Raw genomic sequence first — 20817 nt, forward strand, 5'->3', positions numbered from 1 at the left:
CGTGCGTGCGTCTGTGCGTGTGTGCGCGGTTGGTGTGACCTCAGTGCGCGCCGCCTCTCATCCAGTGCGTGTGCACGAGTGTCCGCAAAGCTCGATCAGCTCCTCTCCGAGTGCGGGGAGCCATTCCCAAACTTTAATGAGCCGTAACCTCTCTTAAACGACGCCACGTGAATTGTAGCTGGGAAAAACAGGTTTTAAAAATTATAATTGGTTGTGTTTCGTTGTTTCGGATTGATAAAGGTGAGTAACAAGCCAGCTTAGAATAACAGCGCTGCTTTTACGGTGCGCAACATTTTAATCTATTTTATGATGTTTTTGCATGATTGACAGGTGGAATTGAGCTGAAGTTTTTCTTTCGTGGTTGCTCATTTTTATACCATTTAAACGGTTTTTGTATGTGCGTATTTGTGTGTTGATTTCGCCTAACTTGCTCAAAATACGTCATCACTTGTCGTTTATATATTTATTCTATTTAATCTGTGATAAAATCTTAATCTAATCTTAATCTATTCCTAACAGCTGTCAACATGGAAAGCGCTCCGGTGGAAATTTTCAAAGAAGACAGTAAGTGCGCCTCGTTGCTGTTCGGTGAGGACTGTTCGGTGAATTCCTCCGCCTTGATGTCAGGGTACCCGGACAGCTTCAATGTGACCCAGGATGACAGCCGGGAACAGGAGGGCATGTCCCCCATCATCCCCATCATCACTGCTGTCTACTCGGTGGTGTTTGTAGTGGGCTTGTTGGGCAACTGCCTCGTCATGTATGTGATCATCAGGTAAGATCCATGCGCTCTAGTCGACAAGAAGGCATGCTGCATGTATGACGCCCTAAACACACACGCACCGCTCCTATGCCTGCAAAAAAAATATGGATTAAAGGTGCAGATCGAGTTGAACTTCAAAGCTAAAAACAATCAAATTAAATTAAATTAAATTACATTATAGTTAATTAATACCAGTTAGATGAGTAGACACAGGAATATGTGACTCCTCAGGCACTGTAAATGTTATTACAATACAAGGAGGCACTGGCAGCATCTGTGAGGCTTTCAGTATGACTTACGCCATGTGGTCTCTCACATTTCTCCTTAATGGATGCGTTTTAGTGTATATGCAGAGAAAGACCCCCTCAAAGAAAGAGCATAATGCTCTTCCCTCTGTTTACACAGCTCACCCTAAAAGCATGCATGTCAGTGGGCAAAAATGTTTGAGCCATAAGGTCACAAGAGGAAAACTGGAGTTGTAGTTTTGCAAAGAAAGGGTTGATATAATACCGCAGTTTTATTTGGGTGGTGTATTGAATTAAAGAAATTTGTCTTCCAGAGGTCAAAAAGTTCACAAACGTGTATAAAGTGGCTCATTTTACAAAACAAATTAGTTTCAAAACCTTCATAGTGCAGTATAACGATGTTCCATCAATCTCTTCTATACTGGTGGCCGTGGTATTAATCAGACTGGGAACTGGTGGTGCTTTGTCAAGCTAATAGCTGTTTGTACCTCATTGGGTGTTATTTATGGTGTGTGTAAGCAACTGATCTTCTCTGATGTAATGTGAAAAACAGCGGTGCCATCTAGAAGGCTTAGGTCAATAGACACAGTTACCTCAAATCAAAGTGATTGTATTGTTCGTCAGTGGAAACCAATTTTATTGCTTCGCTCCCAGAAAATCCTACATGTTGTTGTGCTTCATCGCCCTCTGAAAAACGACTCAGCTAAAGTGAAAAGGTACAAATATTTAAAAGCGGTCAGTAGGCCTCACATTGCCTAAAATATAATTTCAGTTTTTAGCATGTTGTAGCTTAATATTCAAGTTTGCCCCTTCCCTTCTTAGCATGTTAGCAGAGTTTGCACAACTGATTGGCAATATTTGAATTCATCATGAGCCTGAAGGCCTTCATTGTCTTCTACACTATAATAACCCTTCATCAGGTACACAAAGATGAAGACAGCCACCAACATTTACATCTTCAACTTAGCCCTCGCCGACGCCCTCGTCACCACCACCATGCCCTTCCAGAGCACTGACTACATGTTGAACACCTGGCCGTTCGGCGAGGTGATGTGCAAGGTCTTCATCTCCATCGACTACTACAATATGTTCACCAGCATCTTCACGCTCACCATGATGAGCGTGGATCGCTACGTGGCCGTGTGCCACCCGGTGAAAGCCTTGGACTTCCGCACTCCAATTAAAGCCAAGATGATCAACGTGTGCATCTGGATCCTGTCCTCGGCCGCGGGGATACCTGCTTTCGTCCTGGGCGGCACCCAGACGAAGAGCGGTGAGGAATTGCTTTCACCTTCCTTTTCATGATGAAAAGTTGAACACAATATTACAAGTTGAGCAGAGACACTTTAGATGATTATTGCAATACTTTAAGATGAGAAATATGTTCCATCAAGCCCGTCAGGGAAGAGTTTTATGCCAGCCACACATCATGAATACAGATGATGGAAGAAAACAGACTTTGGTCAGATATTCCCACCTGAGTGATTCCAAACAGCCCAGAGTGGAATTTTATTTAGAAGTGACTTAATTTACATCTTCATCTCTCCTTTGCTTTTGCAGACATAACTGAGTGTGCCTTACAGTTCCCAGAGCCCTACGTGTACTGGGACACACTGATGAAGATATGCGTGTTCATCTTCGCCTTCATCGTGCCCGTGCTCATCATCACCGTGTGCTACTCCCTCCTGGTCCTGAGGCTGAAGAGCGTCCGCATCTTGTCCGGCTCGAGGGAAAAGGACCGCAACTTGCGCCGGATCACGCGGCTGGTGGTGGTGGTGGTGGCTGTGTTCGTAATCTGCTGGACGCCCATTCACATCTTCATACTGGTCAAAGCGCTTGTGGGGGTGCCCGAGACCACCGCCATCATGGCTGCCTACTTCTTCTGCGTGGCTCTGGGTTACACAAACAGCAGCCTCAATCCTGTCCTCTACGCCTTCCTGGATGAGAATTTCAAACGCTGCTTCAAGGATTTCTGCCTCTCGGCCAAACTGAAGGGAGAAAAGGTTTCAGGAAGCAGGAAGGCCAGCAGCGCAGCGCGAACGGGAGCCATTCCCCTGGAGAACCCAAACGACAGCAGTAGGCCCACATGACTAGCGCTGGAACTGTCTTCAATTTCCCAAACTGGAAAAGACTCACGTGACCTGGGCCTCACCCACGTCACATCGGCGATGTAGTTTTGACTCGTTTTACAAAGGTTGATTTATTTTCACCATCATTTTGGCATTAACCACCGCCAACATTAATAGGAGCTTGTTTCACAGATCAAATGAAAGTTCCACGTAATGAATTGCATAAATTTGACACATAGTCAAAAACACCAAGCTCAACAGCATGAAAATAAATGAGCGCTCTTGAATCTGCGAAGCAGTCCTTCAAACCTTTAGGTATTTATTATTTGAAAACACATGTGGTTGTGAACATGAAGAGATTGTTAAGGGAATTAAAAATGGGGTTAAAGTTTGGCGTTAACAGTTCATATCAATAATAATATACTGTACATTACAAATTACATTATGAACAAAAATAATTTATTTAGATACTGTGAGGATTTAAATACTAATTTTCTGAGGAAATGTGTCAATATTTCACAGAAAAAAATTAAAATGAGACTCATAATAGATTTCTAACATTTTTCACGTCTGTTGCGTTTCACAGTGAAATTTAAATGAATGTTTTTAGGGTAATTTCATTTAGATTTGATGTATTCCTGTCTTTCCCTCATCTAAGTTTTTGGTTGCCAAGTGTGCCTTTCACAGTCCAGGATTAGTCATGGTTACATTGGGGTGGCAAATAATTCATATAATGACAACTGAATGACATCCAACAGTACTTAATAGAGTTTTTGTATGCCACTAATGAGTCAGTGGTTGGTGCGTGAGTCACTGGCAGCAGACTTTTTTACTTCTTAAAGGTTTGCAAAGTGCCGATTATCCACAGTGTGAGAGAACTGCCATGACACGCAAAGTTGCGGTTGAGAAAATTGGGAAACAATCCTGGACATCAATGTGCGTTTACAATTTGACAGAGGGCTCTCTATCAGCTTTGACTCTGGATTTGTGTCCAGTTGATAAGTTGTTCAGTTCATGGTATTTAATGAAATCCCGTAATTACATCAATGCTTATAGTCATATGGAAATACTTGTACTATATATTGTAAAGAATTGTTATATTTGTGCAATCTGAAAACGTGAATTGCTATTTAAACAAGCTGTGCATTTTGTTAAATACAGTTTATTTTGACAGTAGGGTATAACATGTATATTTTGTATTAGTAATAAGAATTGCACAGACATCACTGATGAATACTGTGTGTGTAGCATGTCAATAGTCATTGCTGTTATAGCATAATGAAACATGTGCAGTCCTATGCCTGATGGACTGTATCATTGTATCGATCAATCTGCAATTAGACTGAATTTATTCATTGTATAAATACATTTACATAATTAAACAACATGTTGAACTATAGTAAGATTATTTAGAAATAAAAAATCTATTTCCACAGAGATTAAGTCATGAATCGGCTGTGTGAGGTCGGGGAAAACTTTATTGTTGACATCGTTAAACATATATTTGGTACAGTAATAAAATATTCAATATATAGAGGTCCCATTGGACCACAAAATGTAGAAAATGAATGTTATTAGAAACAACCACCTTTGAACAATTCATCTTTGTTTTTCAATCTCTGTGTTTACTATTCTGCTGCTGTGTATTGGCTTTGTCTGCTGAACAGGACATGTATTGATCATAAGTGAAATCCTTCACATTAAAGTGAGTTAAACCATTAGATATTGATTGTCTTCACTCTCGCTCACCTTGTTGTCAGGTCCATTTTGGAAAATTCACTGTCTGATTCCTCAGATGTTGCCAGAAAATAGATTTCGATCCTCTGTCTGGAAAAACATTACGTTCAGAGATTTTATCTCAAAGAAGTCCTTACAGTAGATTCTCCAAGTTCAGTATTTATGGAATATTTACTTAGAATTAGTTTTGTACTGTATGACAGGAGCTCCCTCGTGAGGACGTAAAGGGTAATTACTAAAGTATATGCAGTCTGGTAGCTGTAGTTCCACGAAGCCTATCAGTGTTTGGAATTGTGTGTTATTGTATAGATCTGGATTTGAAAAACCATGATGAAGGATATTTTTTTTCAACAATTTGTAGTGACCCAATATATTTTGAGCCCATCTATCTATCTATCTATCTATCTATCTATCTATCTATCTATCTATCTATCTATCTATCTATCTATCTATCTATCTATCTATCTATCTATCTATCTATCTATCTATCTATCTATCTATCTATCTATCTATCTATCTATCTATTTTTAACGCAAATTTTGCTTGTAAATTTACATATGAAGTTGTTAATGTTAAAAAAAAACACACACCTAAAATATCACAATGGTTTTGTGGGCGCGGCTGGGTTGAGTCATGATCACGTGACTGATGACGTCACTTCAAAGTTTCTCTTCCGGGTTTGTTTTTTTCCGCAGTCGCCAGAAAACTATCGTCAACTGTCTCGTCTTCTTGAAGGACTAAGCTTCGAATTTTGTGGAAATGTATCGTTTGTTTGGGTACGGGAAGCCGAAAGCCTCCCCGCCGAACCTGACGGACTGTATAGGAAGTGTAAGTGTTGTCCCGAAGTAACTTTTTGAACGCTGTTTCGAACAAAGTAAACAAAGATGAACCTCTTCTGGGCTCTTGGAGCTCATTGTTAACCAATGTTTGTCAACAGAAACAACTCACTTCATCTGTATTTTACTCCATAAACCGAATAATCACTCATATTTAGCTAGTAGCAATGACGCATTAAGCTCAAATGTAATAATATTGTCAGTCGTTGAGAAGTCTTAAACAATCCAGTCACATAATGAATCAGCGTTATGTAATTTGAGGCAAAGTATTTTAGCTATTTAAATGGTGATCAACAAGAGACGTGTCTTATGGAGTGACATGGAGTGCCAGCCTGAACCAGTTTTACTGGTCATTTGTCTTCACAAAGGGTGCTGTTACTGCCCAGATAGTTTAAAAAACAAACATTTTATTTAGCCCAGGGGTTTACAAGCTTTTTGACACAGAAAATTTATTTTTCAACTGCGCTTGTTTCTTAAAATTGATTATATTGTTTAGTTCCGCGGGCAGGATTACAAGGCCTAAACGGGCCGTATGTGGCCCGTGGGCCGTCGTTTGCCCATGTCTGATTTAGTCTCTATGTGTGAAAGAAAAAACAACAACTTGCCATCCTTATCATAACTATAACACTTATGAAATTATTGTAGTGTTGACCAAGACTTGATGTTTTGTGACTGTTTTTACCTCAAGGTTGATTCTAGGGCGGAATCTGTGGACAAAAAGATCGCCAAACTTGATGCTGAGCTCATGAAATACAAGGACCAGATGAAGAAGATGAGAGATGGGCCCTCGAAAGTAAGATTCATGGTCTAATTCAGCTGTTATTCAAACAAAAGTGAACTTGATTTTTTTAGTTTATTGAGACAAACAGACCCAAAAATGCCTGTTTATGGAAAATTGACCTTTTGCTATTTTGTAATGTATGACTCTTATTTGTTCTCATGCTATGTGACAAATTTCTACAAAATTAGGATTAATTTTCAAAGTAAATTAAATGGCATATCTGATACATTTTGGTTGCTATTAGTGAAGTATAGTTGTTAAGTTTCCAGCCTTGTGTCCAATTCATCTTGATCACCATTCAATGTTGATTGTGAAGCATTAAAAAAAACAACTGTCTTTTATCAGAACATGGTCAAGCAAAAAGCTATGAGAGTTCTGAAGCAGAAAAGAATGTGAGTCTTTTATTTATCAAAGCGTTTAAACTATGAAACACATCAAATGAACCTTAAACGCTTCTCATATTTTACTCATCAGTAAGAGTTCCTTGTATTTTCCAGGTACGAGAACCAGAGAGATAACCTCATGCAGCAGTCATTCAATATGGAACAAGCAAACTACACAGTCCAGACCCTTAAAGACACAAAAACAACAGTGAGCTGTTTGTGTACCAGATGGGGTGATAATTGAAGAAAGCGTGCTGTACTTTTAACGTCTTGTTTTGTTTCTTAGGTTGATGCCATGAAGGTTGGCCTTAAAGACATGAAGAAAGCGTACAAGAAAGTTGACATCAATAAGATTGAGGTATTGGTTCTATGCATTTATTCAGTGGGAGGCCCATCATAGCAATGTGATGTTAGCTAAAGATAAGTTGTTAACCAATAAAACTCTATGAAAAGCAGTAGCATATACATTTAAAAAATTGTACACTGTCAATCTTTTAAACAATAAAGCTTTATTTACTAACAGCTGGTTGAAATAAAATTAAATTTTTAATTTTCATGTTCTTTATAACATTCAGAATCTTCAAGATGACCTGGAGGACATGATGGAGGATGCTAACGAAATCCAAGAGATAATGGGCAGAAGCTATGGCACCCCTGAAATTGACGAGGGCGACTTGGAAGCAGGTCAGTAAAATTCATGCCAGGATTTTTTCAGGTTTGTTTAGTTTGGTGGAACGTTGTTGCTCGAGGACAGAGACGATTGTTTGGCAATGATTCATTTCTCATTACCTTGTTATTAAAAAAATCTCAAGCATGGATTCTACTCTTGGTGAAAGTGCTGATATTGGATGGAATTGTGTTGATGTGTCCACAGAATTGGATGCTTTGGGAGATGAACTGATCATGGATGATGATAGCTCCTACCTGGATGAGGCGTCCTCGGCTCCTTCCATCCCAGAAGGCTTGCCTGGAGAGAAGTCTACCAACAGGGTACGTCCCAGTTTTGTGAGTTTTCTCATTTGCTTATAGAGCTTCCCCTAATGGCCACTGTTTTTTGTTTTTCAGGAAGGTATTCTGGTGGATGAATTCGGTCTTCCTCAGGTCCCTGCAACATGAGAGCTCTCAAACTTTTTAACTTGTATTATAGCCTTTTTCTATTTATCACTCCCCAGACTAAAGATTGCAGCAATAAAAATTTAAGTATCTGCTGTCCAACAAATATTGGAAAGTAGAAATTAAAACTAGCCATCTTTGATTAAAGGCCTCATAACTGTGAGATTTAATGTCGAATGTATCCCAGGTGATGGTTGAAATGTTTTCACTGTACAGTTTCTGCTGCACTGACTTGACAAGAATAAAATTCTATTTTTCAAACAGGACTTTACCTTATGTGATGTGTTGAAGTCAATAAAGGTGGTGTTTGTATGCAAATCACTTTATTGTCAAGTAAAGCAGGTCACAGAGTAAAGTCAATGAATTATAGACGTTATTTTGTAATGAGTAGAAAAAATACTCATTGTATTATAAAAGGCTCAACAAAGCAATGACTGCTGAAGGTGCACCAGAAGCATTATGGTTTTCCTCATTGTAATCGTATCTTCTGTCTGAGGGGGAAGATTTTCTGGTGCAGATAATCCACCATACTAGTTTTACTCTTCAGTTTTTCTAATTCATAATAAGGAACCTGGAAGAACAAAAACATCACAACAAAACCTTGGTAAAGTTTAGGATACAATTGGATAAAACGGAAGGCCCTATTGGCATTTTCTGTAGCATCTAACAAGTACACAGATCAAACATCTGAGCAGAGGAAAATCACCAAAATTCACTCTAATCCACGAAGTAGAATTGATGGTCTGACCTGAATGAGTTCATATCCCAGAAGTCTCAAATGTCGCTGCTTGGTGGCCTCCTTTCCGAGAAGCTGCCTCTTGTTTGTTGTGAACCTGTTTTTTCCATCAATACAAAGAGCTAACCTGTAACACACCAAACAACCGGTTGTTAAACTGACTATCCAATGCCCTCAAAAAGAACATTTACTACATTTGAAATCTGACGTTAAACTACCTTGTATAATGTATCAAACCACTCACCTATGTGTTACATCTTCAGTATTGTGGGTAGGCAACACATACCCTTTTTGATTTAATTTTATCTCCACATCTACATGAGCAAAAAACATTCAATCTTAATAGAAGAAGTCTGCAAGAAACGTCCAGAAGTTGAACAGCAGTCAGGAGTGCGTTACCCAGTGTGTAGCAGTTTGGAGTCAGAACGTTGAAATCAAAATACGAAGGAGAACCGAGCAAATGCACTAGTGCACTTTGTACAGAGTTGAACAGATGAAGGTCCATTGGCGTCTCCAAGGAGTGTCCCGATGCGAGGAGGGATTTGACACGGTTCTTTGAATGGAGCATGGGACCCTGGAAGACAACGGAAGGTGTGAAGGGAAAAAAAACACCTTAATTAGGATATCAATCTAAACTATTAGCAGCAAATTGTGCATTGATTTATGGTTTACCTCATAAAAAGGACACTCTAAAGTAAAGGCCATCCAGAGCTGGGTCAGCTGTGCCCGAGCATGCCAGTTCAACTTAATGTTTGGATCTGGAAAATGCCGAATTTTAATTGTTTTAAATGCTGTATTTATATAACTCAACATAAACAAATCACAAAAAAACATGACAAGCAACAGTGCAACTCATTTAAGATGGACTGAACCTAAAATGTACATACAGCAGGTGTCCAACAGAGTATTTTACCGTGCACTTTAAGTAGGAAGAAGACGCTGAAGACCTTATCAACAAAGTTAAGAGGGAACCTCTCCACCAGTATGCAGGAATGGAACAGATTGAGGAGCATATGAGGTTGAAATTGGGAAAAGCGAGTGTACAGGATGTGTTCAACTTTCCTGAACACCTTATTGGCATTGGGAGGAAGGTAACCAAGCTTTCCCAGAGCCATGATGTGCTTTGTCACCTGACTGGTGCTGTAGCAGTCTGCTCGGTACACAAAGCTCTCTGCAATGGCATCAACCACAGACGGAGAGAGGATACTCATATGGCCAAAGAAATGAATCACCGTGGTAACAGTCTCTGGATGAGAGGAGAAAGTCATTTTGGGAACATAATTCTCTAATGCTTCTACAAAAGAATGGTTGCTGTGGTCAAAGTGCATTAAGGCCAACAGCACGGCTGTCAGTTCCTCGTCAGTAAAGTGAGGAACATGCCTAGCAGCCTGCTCACACAGACTGACCACAAGAGGCATGACGTTAGTATGATTAAAGGCCACGAGAGCACTGAACATCCCACTGACAGCAGCAGGATTCATGTGAGGAGCAACTTTCAAAAAATGGGAGTTCATGGCATTCAGCAGTTTCTGATATTTTCCAATCTGGATCGAGCCGCTTTGCATAAATTTATAGACACCAATTAGATCTTCAGGGCTCCACTGGGCAGGCTTCTGTATTTGGATTTGCTCCATTACCTGCTCCAGCATGATACAGTGGGGACCTTCTACAGCCAGCATCACATCGCCCAGGATGCACAGCTGCCCTACGCTCATCTGCCTTCTGTCTAACCTCCCCTTGGTCTCAGACACCAGCCGCTCCATCACTGTGCTCCTGCGATCCAAGAAGATGCGAGTGCAAGCCAGGAGAGCTGACACCAAACCATCATCTGTCAGTTGCTGTGAGTCCTGTTCCAGCTGGAAGCATAGAGCTCTGATAGTGTCCTTCTCCAGCACTGATGGATCCTTCAAAGTTGTTCCTTCTTGCTCCAGATCAGCCACCCGGTGAAGTGCTGCTGCAGCCATGGTAGCAGACATAGTCTCCACTGAGTGCAGCAGTGTGAAGACCTCCTCTGAAGATGAGCAGCTTCTTAGCTGCTCCTGGAAAGCTGGCTTGTCTTCTGTTGTGGGCTGGTGAAGCCGGGACAGATGGAACTGAGGAAGCCCCGAATCGCTGTGGAGTCTACCAGAGCGACTGGTGACGAAAAACCGCTCCCTGATGATGGTGGCGGTCAGGCCCCTTCGTCCACAGCCTTGTAGGAGCTTTCTGAAGCCCTGTCTCTGGATGCATCCAATGACCGGGGTGCAAAGGAAGGGTAAGCGTGAGAGCTGACCCACGTTTCTGGTATTCAGAAGCCCGGCGGGGGAGACAGGTTCTACAGGAGGGTATCGTTGAATCAAACATCTCTCCATCAGCTTCAGAGCCATGACCCTCATGGGTCCTTAGGTTCAGCCAAAAAACAAACAAAACAAACATTTAGGTGCACAATCAAGAATAAATTCGGTTCAGAATAAAAGAAGACCCCGTAGATAGTCAAGATTAGAACAGATCTAAAAACATGCAATAAAATAATTAATGAGGGAATTCATTTTAACGCACTAGTACTCAGACCCCTCTGTTAGCAATCTCACCTGAATATGTTGTTCGGCAACGCTGGATATTCAACTGCTAGGTTAGCTGCTAGGTCGAATTCTTTTTTTTTTTAGCTAACTGCGTGCTCGAATAAGTGTGTTTTGGGCTGAAACGTCTGCTCACGGTGAAAATTAAACACCAAAACAACATACATAACAGCAGGAAAACACAAGACGACAGTATGACATAAGTGCGTGAAAGAACGGGAGCCCAGAATGTCATATCCACTACGGCAAAGGCATGACCCGCCCCTACGTTACTTCTGATTGGCTAATAGTTCTTGGCCGATTGGTTGTGCTTGAATGTGAGGCTTGATGATAGGTTAGAATGGTTACGACCACCCTATCGAGCAGAGTAGGGCGGATCACAGCTTCACCATAGTGGACATCTTGGGTCAGTTCCCCATGTGCGGTTACGTATGGATCGTGGGGCTTTCAAGGGCAACATCATTTCCTGTTGGAGATGAAGCAATAAGACGGTCGGCGAACAGTATTTAGCGCGATAGTTTGATTCTGCTAGTGTTGCTTAACTGAAAAGTTAATAAATAAAATAAAATAGTTAAGTGTTGCTTAACTGAAAAGTTAAGCAACACTAGCAGACAAAAACTTTTTATTGGTAGCACAGACAGGTCTTGCCTAAGTCTTACTAAACTTGTCTGAAGAAAAGGTAAAACGCTGCAAAGCTCTTTGCGCCCCAAATTTGCATCACTGGATTTATTGAGTGTAATTTTACCTTTTATATGACCACGTTGAATTAAACAGTATTAATAATCTCTTAACTTTTCAGCTACTAACTTTTGCTTGTTGCTTGTAGAGGGCGAAATAAGACATACACAATTAAATTGTTTTATTACAGAAACTGAATGGAATTTTAAAAAAAATAATTAGTAATTCATGACCCCAGTCTTATTATAATAGGCTATATTATTCTGTCTTATTGGGGCCATTTAGAAAACTACTGCTCAATGGTGCTATAGTACAGTACTCAACATAAAGGTAACGACCGTATATTGAATTGCTAGAACTACCTGGTAATAGAGCTGAAGATGGCAAACTAAACATACAGAATAAATCTGTTATTTTCCCTGGTCTCATGGGAGTCTCACGTTAGTTGCAGGTAAATTTTTAATTACCTTTCATCAATCTGGGTGTAGTTCACAATTGCAGACTGACAGCTCCTCAACGTCACACAAAACACATTAAAGTAAGAGATTTTGATCTATTATGTCCTTTTATTTGTAATAACAGTATAGCAGTGTAGTTTATCCACGTAAATACAGTGTTTTGTTTGCAGGAAAAATAAAAGTTCCTTAAAATTTCTTTTAACTACAGTACATTATTCAGCAGGGTCAATTATGTGCTCTTGCACCAGGGCCAAAACTGTATCAGGCTGTAACCTGATGCAGTGCTGGGATCAAATAAAGTTAATGACACTTCTGTCCAACTTTTCACTGTGCTAACATTTGCATGAGATCATGGTGTTCATTTTCCCTTTTCCAAAACTGAATCAAGCTCTTGCTAGTCAGTACATGTTGAAAGAGTCTGGTGTGAAAAGGCAAACAGACCTGTCAGGTCTTGAAAAGCATCTTAAGAGGAGACTTAAGTATTTAAGATATGCCAAGTAGGGGAAAATAAAAAGAATACAACTTTATTTCAGTTGTCATTTATGGAAGGGAAACAGTAACGTACAACTTTATAATGGGATTTATTTAAAAAGTTTATAAAAATTCCAATAAACCCAATGGATTGTAAAGACCTATACTGTAGAGCTTCCAAAGTGCAGCCACTTCACATCTTTACATGACAAAAAACACTTGACAAACGTCTGAATTTTCTATTCATCAGAGATGTGTACATTTGGCAATACTGGAAGTTCACAGCGGTGAGGTTTTATTGCTTTGGTTTGTTTAGAATGGGGTTTATATTGGAGAGTTGACACATGCAGCATGGTGAGCTAGCTGACAGAGGAGGCAGAGAGGGTGAAAGGGGTAGAATGGAATGGTCTTTAATCATCTTTATCCTTGGCACCGTGCTTTAGGATGCGTGTGAATTCCACATAGTTGAAGTTGCTTTTCTTGTCAATTGGAGCCTCCCTGAAGAGCTCGTCCACTTCCTCGTCTGTAAATCGATCACCCATTGTTGTGAGAAGCTCTCTAAGATAATCTTCCTGGATGAAACCTGATGGGAAGAAAAAGGTGTCAAATAGAAAAGGAGGCCAGAATCACAAACATGCAAAACACCTTTAAAAAAGCTGTAATTCAAATGGTTTAACTGATTGTAAAAAATTAGAAAAGAACAAATTTTTCATTTTGCTGTCAATTTAACAATGTCAAAAGCTCCATAGCAGAGAGAATTCTCATCTGCAACAGTAACAAAATTAAAGTAAGAAATTACCTGTCCCCTCCTCATCAAAGCAAGCAAATGCATTCCTGATGACATCCTCTGGGTCTGTACCATTGAGCTTCTCACCAAACATGGTGAGGAACATGGTAAAGTTAATAGGTCCGGGAGCCTCATTCATCATGGCCTCCAGGTAGTCATCAGTTGGATTTTTTCCTGTATAAAATACCACAAGTTCTCCATCACATTAGTATTTTAAATATGAGATACTCTACCCCCCCACCCCAAATAAAAAACCTCACCCAATGAGGCAAGCATGTCGTGAAGATCTTCTTTGTCCACAAAACCATCACGATTCTGGTCGATCATATTGAAGGCTTCTTTGAACTCCTGAATCTGAGACTGGTCAAACATGGCGAAGACATTGGAGGTAGCGCGCTGAGGGCGCTTCTTTGTGGTCTTTCCCTTGGCCTTTTTGCTCGACATTTTGAATGTTTTATACCTATAGAAAAAGCAATTTATAAATGTTAGGGGTAAAATGATTAAAAAACATTATCATACCAGTCTGACATGAAAGAACAACACTGAACCACACTAATGTTATATTTTAACCATTAATGCACTATTAAAACAAAAAATTATTTCTCTTATCCACCCATCAAAAACAAACAAACTTGAAGGTATTTGTTAAGACATGTTCCATATCCATTATATTGGAGATTAAACTCCTATTTCGATATTTGAATTATTTGTCAAGGGCAACAAACCTTGTGAGGCAGTGCCTGGTATATTTTTCTCATTAGCATGATTGAATAAGGTCAATAACAAATGCATGTCACTTGGTCATTTTTTAAAAAAAATTACAACTGCAAGTAGGACCTTTTTCCTCATATTGTGAAGTTATCATTTTCTTAATTAAATTTTTTTTGTTTATATATAGTTTAAGGATTTTTGTCTTGAAATTATGTCAGCGCCGAAATTATGTCAGTTGGATTTTACTCATAACTTATTTGCTTTTTAAAAAAACTTTCATCTCATGTTTGCCATAGCTAGCCTCACCTGCAAGGCACGAAAAAATATGTGGACTACATGGACCATAGGTTGGCCGGCCACAAACTGCTTACTTACAACACGTACATTCTTTACCAAGATTTTTCAAATACATTAAAAACCATGTACTAGCTGTTTCATATTTAAAGAGTTCTATATCAAAGCAGCATACTGTTTTATTCAATCACATGATCAACAGGATTACGCAACCTGTTATCAGCATAAAAAGACAAGGACGTGCACATTATGAATGTGGCAGACATAGATCTTCACATATAGTCTGTGCCGTGTTCGCACCTGGTATACAGCTGGTTAGCCATGTCTGAGGACAATCAAGCTGCTTTCCTGGAGCATCAATCAACATAATATGTCTTGACTTGACAACACTACTACATTCCCCATTAGCACATTGGGAATGGATGGCTTGTATTAATGTCATTCTTGCACAAACATTTAACGTGATTTTCAGCTCACACCGGCTCGTTACCAATGGGGCTTCAACTTCACCTCTTGGTCGACCCATTTTATGCCTTTCTGCCTCGCCATTTAGACTAGCAGCTTGCTTCCTTATTTCATCTGGATTCTTCCCACAATATTGTATTACTATTTTCATGTAAGCTCAAATATTATTTTAAAGTTAAAAAAAAAAGTCTTCTATATCAGTTACACCAAAGGAGGATTTATCCAATTAGCATTATCTGCCCATTTGGCTCCAAGTCATGTTTGGAAACACATAAGACCTTAAGTACTGTAATCTCTTCAGTGTGGCTGTGAAGTACCTTGCAAGACTGAACACATTCTGAAACTGATAATTGTTGAGACAATGAAGTTTCTTGTTAATTAGGGTTAGGGTTTACAATTAAGCTTCATCGTCTTGTGCACTTCTATATAGAAAAACACCATCAAATTCAGTCTCGACATTTGACCCATCCCTGAGGACCAGTGAGCAGTCCTTGCAACACCTGGGGGCAAACTGGAGGAAATTATCTTGCTCAATAATACATTGGCATGTAGACAATAAAAGCACAACACTTTCAAATTAATAGGACAAACAGAAGTCAATAAAAAGAATTCTACTTATGTAGGTAGAGTGAACAACATAACCTGCACCAACTCGTTACTGATTGGATTTTGTTCTTGCGAATAGCAAATACTGAAAACACACCTCTCTACACATTCCTGGATCATGAAACACTTGTTAAAGCAATACATAAACATTTTAAGAATAAAAAACTATGAAAAGTCTGAATATAACAATGCAATGGGCATAAGTGACAGTGAAAATCTTCACCCCTTTCACTGGTAGATTTAAAAACAGTGCTTTTATATTTCATGATAAAATAGTCCCCTCTTTGTCACCATGAGAAACAATATTGGTTGTCTCATGCATAAGAAGATTATGTATAGACCCGATAAGACAAAATAAGTAACTGGCTTCTAAAAAACAGTCAGACTGAAGGAAAAGTAGACGATAGCACTATACAAAGCACGATTTGGTCATTTGTGCCTGTAACTCAGTGGCATGGTATTTTAATTCCCTGCCAGCGATTCCCCGATGTGGTGTCCCTCACTGAGCTATAAATGGAAGTGTTTCTCATCTTTCTAGGTTGATCAGCTCACTGCTTGTACTCAGTGCAGGAAAATTACTGATGTGAGGACAGATGCCCTTAACAGGCAATGTCTTGAATTAAGGCTCACACCTTCTTACACATACATCTTTATGTCGATAGGCACTCTTGAATAGTACGATCATGGAAAATATACAAGACCAACTCGGGTATCACATCCTGTCTAGTGGACAGTTCTCTAATGAAAATGATCTCATTAAATACCACCTAGGACATTGTCGGCGCATGTCTAATTACCAATCAATGTGTTTCGTCATCTCAGTCTGTATATTAGTTTTCATTGTAATTTGGACTTTAACATCCCGAGGCTATTTGCAGTTGCAAGAAAAGCATCTAAAATACTGAAAAGCGTAAACGGAAGGAGAATACACATCCAAACTATGTTCAGCTGTCGGCCAATATTCAAAAAGCGCAAGACAAACGGCGTTTTAATAAAGCGAATTTATATTTGTTAATTTCTTTCTGTACTTATCCAACTCACAACTCCTGAGGCAATAGTAAGTACGTACACGGTCCGAGTGGCTTGAGGCCTAGTTTTATACGTATTAATCGCAACTATGACGCTACAAATAAAGAAAAACGTGTTCCGGTTCAACCTGTCATGTTCCATTCATAAAACTTACTATCAGTACTTAAGTTCTAAAATACCTGATTGTCCAAAATATTGAATTACGTATCGAATATTTACCCGAGCAGCTAACCATTAGCCATGTTTTCAAGCTATCAAACGAGCATTCAAAATGGCCCTACCGTGTGATTGAGATACACGTCTTAAACATCTAGCAGTTATAAGACATCCTTACGTAGATTTATATGTAGCCAAGTGGGAAAGACAGAAGACTAATGTCAAGCCACTTCCTTACCTGACAACGACCAGATACCCGTCTAGCTAGCCCACTGATGCCGCTTTTTCAACCACCGCCCTTCACTTCCTGATAATAACGCTGTGTTCCGTGTAGAATATTGGAACAAACCACTTGAGAAAAATAGGGGGATCTTCAAGTATGAAATCGTTAAAACAGAATTTAAGGACAATTTTATGCAGTGATTCTACAATAATACTTTAAAAAATTTCTAATTTTATTAAAAAATTGAATTTACCGTGCGCTTAAATATAAATCAAGTGCTTAATTACGAATCTTATTTTTCCACCCCCGATAGTGTAAATGTAACTTTCACAAACACTCCCTCGCTTGCGTTGACATTCTTGGATATGCCCTTTTAAGGGAAGACAGACTACAAGTCCATCTCTTTGTGTAACTAAGGAGAAGAAAAGGTTAATATGTACGGAAATGTAAAAATGTAATTTAATTAGACTAAATATGATCTAAGATAAGTAAATCATGTGCTTTTTTTCTTATTGGAGTCGTTCTTCTCTAATTCCTTCCTACACGCCTCAAAATGTCATTTGTGCTTTTTGGAAAGTTGCAGATGACTGTTAAATGCATAACATGTTTTAATATTATTTAAATAAACCTTAACTCCTATGTGACTTCACTATGGATAAATCAATTGAAAGACATTGTGCAAAAAGGATGCTTATACAGTATAGAAAACCCGGAACAATAATAGCACAATGTTGACAGGATGGATAATTATAGATACTGACTCACCAAGGTGGACTAGACAACAGTTGGTACCTCAGATATCGCTGTGAAGGGAGGCTTACTACTGCAGGGCTTCTAAAGCAAAGTGGGGAACTGTTGACTCACAGGTTAAAACAAGCTGCCTTTATCCTTTCTGGACAGTTGTCATACATCTTTCAAAGCAGATAAGAAATTGGCTGAACATATGTCATGAGTCACTCAGAGGTTTGGCTATATAACATGTAATAAAGTCAGCCACTAGTGAGCCCCAAATTCATTGAATAGCATTAATAGATGTTATGATGGAAACGTTAAGAGCGAACGATTGAAGGATCTGCTTAAATGATATAAGTATCTGATAATTGCCTGTTATTTCATAATGACAGCCACAAACTAAAAGCTGTTCATCATTAAGCCCAGTTAGCTCAAACTGAATATAAATGCAAGTTGTAACTTTGATCTTTTGATGTCATCGACCTTTAATCTTACAAGTATTTGACTTTATGATAGGCTCACTATAAGTTTGAGAAGGATAATATCGTGACTCAGAATTTTAAAACTCCAGTGGAAATTAGTGGAAGAGTATTGCCTTCTACACACCCCAACATCAACATTTCATGTCTTGGCCCAGTTAATTTTACTTATCATTCTGACAGCTGTCTTTCTCTACGAATTTAAAGTGACACATGGTGACTTAGTTTAGCATATCTATTGCAGTGTCACTAGAATCCCCTAGAGTGTGCTAGCTTTATAGAATCCTTTTTGCTTTCAACAATATTATTCATGCACAGTAGTTGCTTGGTTCTTCATTCATTTTGGAATCCAAACTGTGTTCACGTTCATTTAATTTGTCAAACTGTGAACCTGAATATTTAAATAAATGCTGTGTACAAAACAAAACATTGAAAACAAGCTACAGGACAACATTCTAGAGGAGCAAAATTAATATTTTCTAGCTTAAGTAAAAACCTGTCTATTTAGTTTGATATCTATACATATCATATTATGGTCAGACATTAATATTATTTAATATCAGTATCATTTTATAATACAGTCGATTATATTATTATTATTATTATTATTATTATTATAATATTATTATTATTATTATTATTATTATTTGTAATAACCCATAATAATCCCATTATGTATGTGCACTATGAACATACAGTGGATCTTATTCCCACTACAACAATTTGAAGCATTCCTCAACTTGAAAATCCCCTATTCATTCATATCCAACCCTCTTTCTTTTTTTCACTGACCTGGTTAGACTTCAGTCCAGGATTTTGGTGGGAGTTGAATTCAGTCATATTGTAGAACCATTGAAGGTTATACATATCAATATCAATATCAATTTTGTCACACTGGTTGCAAAAGCCAATCAAAAGATCAGGTTTCGACTGTTACACTTTGATGCATGAAAGTGAATAAAAATCTTGAAAAAAAAGAAGTTCTTTAAAAAGACATTAAAATGATGACCTATACATAAAATCCCAAAACATTTTAATTCAAATGGGATGTGAAGAGAAATATTTCTTGAGCAAGCAGGTTGATCAGTAAAGTAAGAAACAAGGACACTGTGGTTTGTCATTTGTTCTTCTACAATGTGCCTTCCAGCCCCCGTATTGGAGTTGAGGATGTCATGTCTACCTGCTGAACCATGTCTACACTCACCTGGACGGTGCAGGGAGCACTGTGAAAGTCCTGTTTTTAGACTTCTCTAAGACTTTCAACACCATCCTGCTGACTCCTCTACATGAGAAGTTGACAGCTATGCAGATTGGCCATCGTATAGTGTTTTACCAGTTTGTGGTGACCATCACTTTCCTTTATGCTGCAGTGTATTGAGGCAATGGTCTGAGAGTGGTGGATGCCATCAGACTGAACAGACTGATGTCACTGCTCAGGGATTGTGGGCTTTCTGATATGAGTGACTGTGAGTAACATACAGAATCTTCTGCTAGTATTTTTTATATACTGTAGTAAAACCCAATTCAGCTGTCTCAATTCCCAGGGTATCCAATGTTCTTGATTCCAAGCTGGCAAGGGGGGCATCCCTTTTACATTGTTCTGCAGGATGTTCTCAGACTAAGGCTTTCCTTTGGATTGTCATTGGTGCCACAAAACAAAGGGGATCACTGAGTGCATTGACTGTAGACAAGACTCCCTTTCTGGTGAATGACCTTTCCTCGTTGGCTACATGGAAGGTGGACGTGTCAGACTGCAGGTTCCAGATGAGTAAACCTAAACTGCATTGCAGTGGCAAGGCGTCTGTGGTTAGGTCCAAAATCTGTCAGATTTGCAGCCTGGTCTTCAGAAGGAAATGTATAAACTACTGATATTTGATCCACTGTTGTATAAAAGTATGCTGTTGTAGTTTTAAGGGTTTTTATGTGAGATTCTATAGTGAATGTTGTCAGTCTAAGTATTAACTGTCTGTTAACCTGCTGCTACCTGCAGATTTAATTCATATGTGAAATTATAGCAAGATTTTTCAGTAAGAAAACGAATTAACAAACTCCTGAAGTTTCACAAAATGTCTTTACTTACCCTCCACCAACAGTAACAGTACCAGTTCCAGTACCAGTACCAGCATGTGCCGTTGTTGCTTTACTGATAATGACTGAGCAGTCATCAGTCATGTGTGTAGATTAGGCATGTGATGTAGATCAGGCCTCATTTAATAGGTTTACACTTCAAAAACTATGCCCATAACATTTAAATTATGATGCTTGCTGACTTTGGTGTCATGTGGGATGGTGGGGCCTGAGGGCCTGAAAGGATGACCTCACAGGTGTTTGTTGACATGATATTCCATGGAAAAATTATTTGATGTTGCATTCGATTTCCTAAATAATGTCAAAATATCATCGGTGGCCAAATAAAATCTTCCTCCCAAAGGACCTCTTAAATGAAACTGGAAGTTTCTATCATTTCTCAATGTTTTTATCAATAATATCACACCAATCTACTCCAG

General features: G+C 39.0%; 3 protein-coding genes and 1 pseudogene across 3 annotated transcripts; 2 read left to right on the forward strand and 2 right to left on the reverse strand.

The window, feature by feature from the left end:
- Positions 1-527: 527 nt before the first annotated feature.
- LOC137587492 (delta-type opioid receptor-like) lies at positions 528-3182 on the forward strand (annotated as a pseudogene).
- Positions 3183-5492: 2310 nt separating this feature from the next.
- chmp5b (charged multivesicular body protein 5b) lies at positions 5493-8193 on the forward strand. Its single transcript, XM_068303927.1, has 8 exons — positions 5493-5642; positions 6339-6443; positions 6777-6823; positions 6929-7022; positions 7101-7172; positions 7390-7498; positions 7689-7804; positions 7880-8193. The coding sequence occupies exons 1-8, from the start codon at positions 5574-5576 to the stop codon at positions 7928-7930; spliced, it is 663 nt and encodes a 220-aa protein (XP_068160028.1). The 5' UTR covers positions 5493-5573; the 3' UTR covers positions 7931-8193.
- A 33-nt stretch (positions 8194-8226) lies between these two features.
- Positions 8227-11433, reverse strand: fastkd3 (FAST kinase domains 3). The gene is made up of 7 exons (XM_068303925.1): positions 11234-11433; positions 9577-11043; positions 9336-9421; positions 9063-9237; positions 8908-8977; positions 8676-8790; positions 8227-8498 (listed from the first exon to the last, which is right to left on the reverse strand). The coding sequence occupies exons 2-7, from the start codon at positions 11036-11038 to the stop codon at positions 8397-8399; spliced, it is 2010 nt and encodes a 669-aa protein (XP_068160026.1). The 5' UTR covers positions 11039-11043; positions 11234-11433; the 3' UTR covers positions 8227-8396.
- A 1422-nt stretch (positions 11434-12855) lies between these two features.
- Positions 12856-17211, reverse strand: myl12.1 (myosin, light chain 12, genome duplicate 1). The gene is made up of 4 exons (XM_068304107.1): positions 17115-17211; positions 13876-14075; positions 13628-13789; positions 12856-13411 (listed from the first exon to the last, which is right to left on the reverse strand). Exons 2-4 carry the CDS (start codon positions 14057-14059, stop codon positions 13239-13241), a joined length of 519 nt encoding a protein of 172 aa, XP_068160208.1. The 5' UTR covers positions 14060-14075; positions 17115-17211; the 3' UTR covers positions 12856-13238.
- Positions 17212-20817: the final 3606 nt, after the last annotated feature.

This window comes from Antennarius striatus, chromosome 20 (genome assembly GCF_040054535.1).
Source record: "Antennarius striatus isolate MH-2024 chromosome 20, ASM4005453v1, whole genome shotgun sequence".
Lineage (NCBI taxonomy): Eukaryota > Metazoa > Chordata > Actinopteri > Lophiiformes > Antennariidae > Antennarius > Antennarius striatus.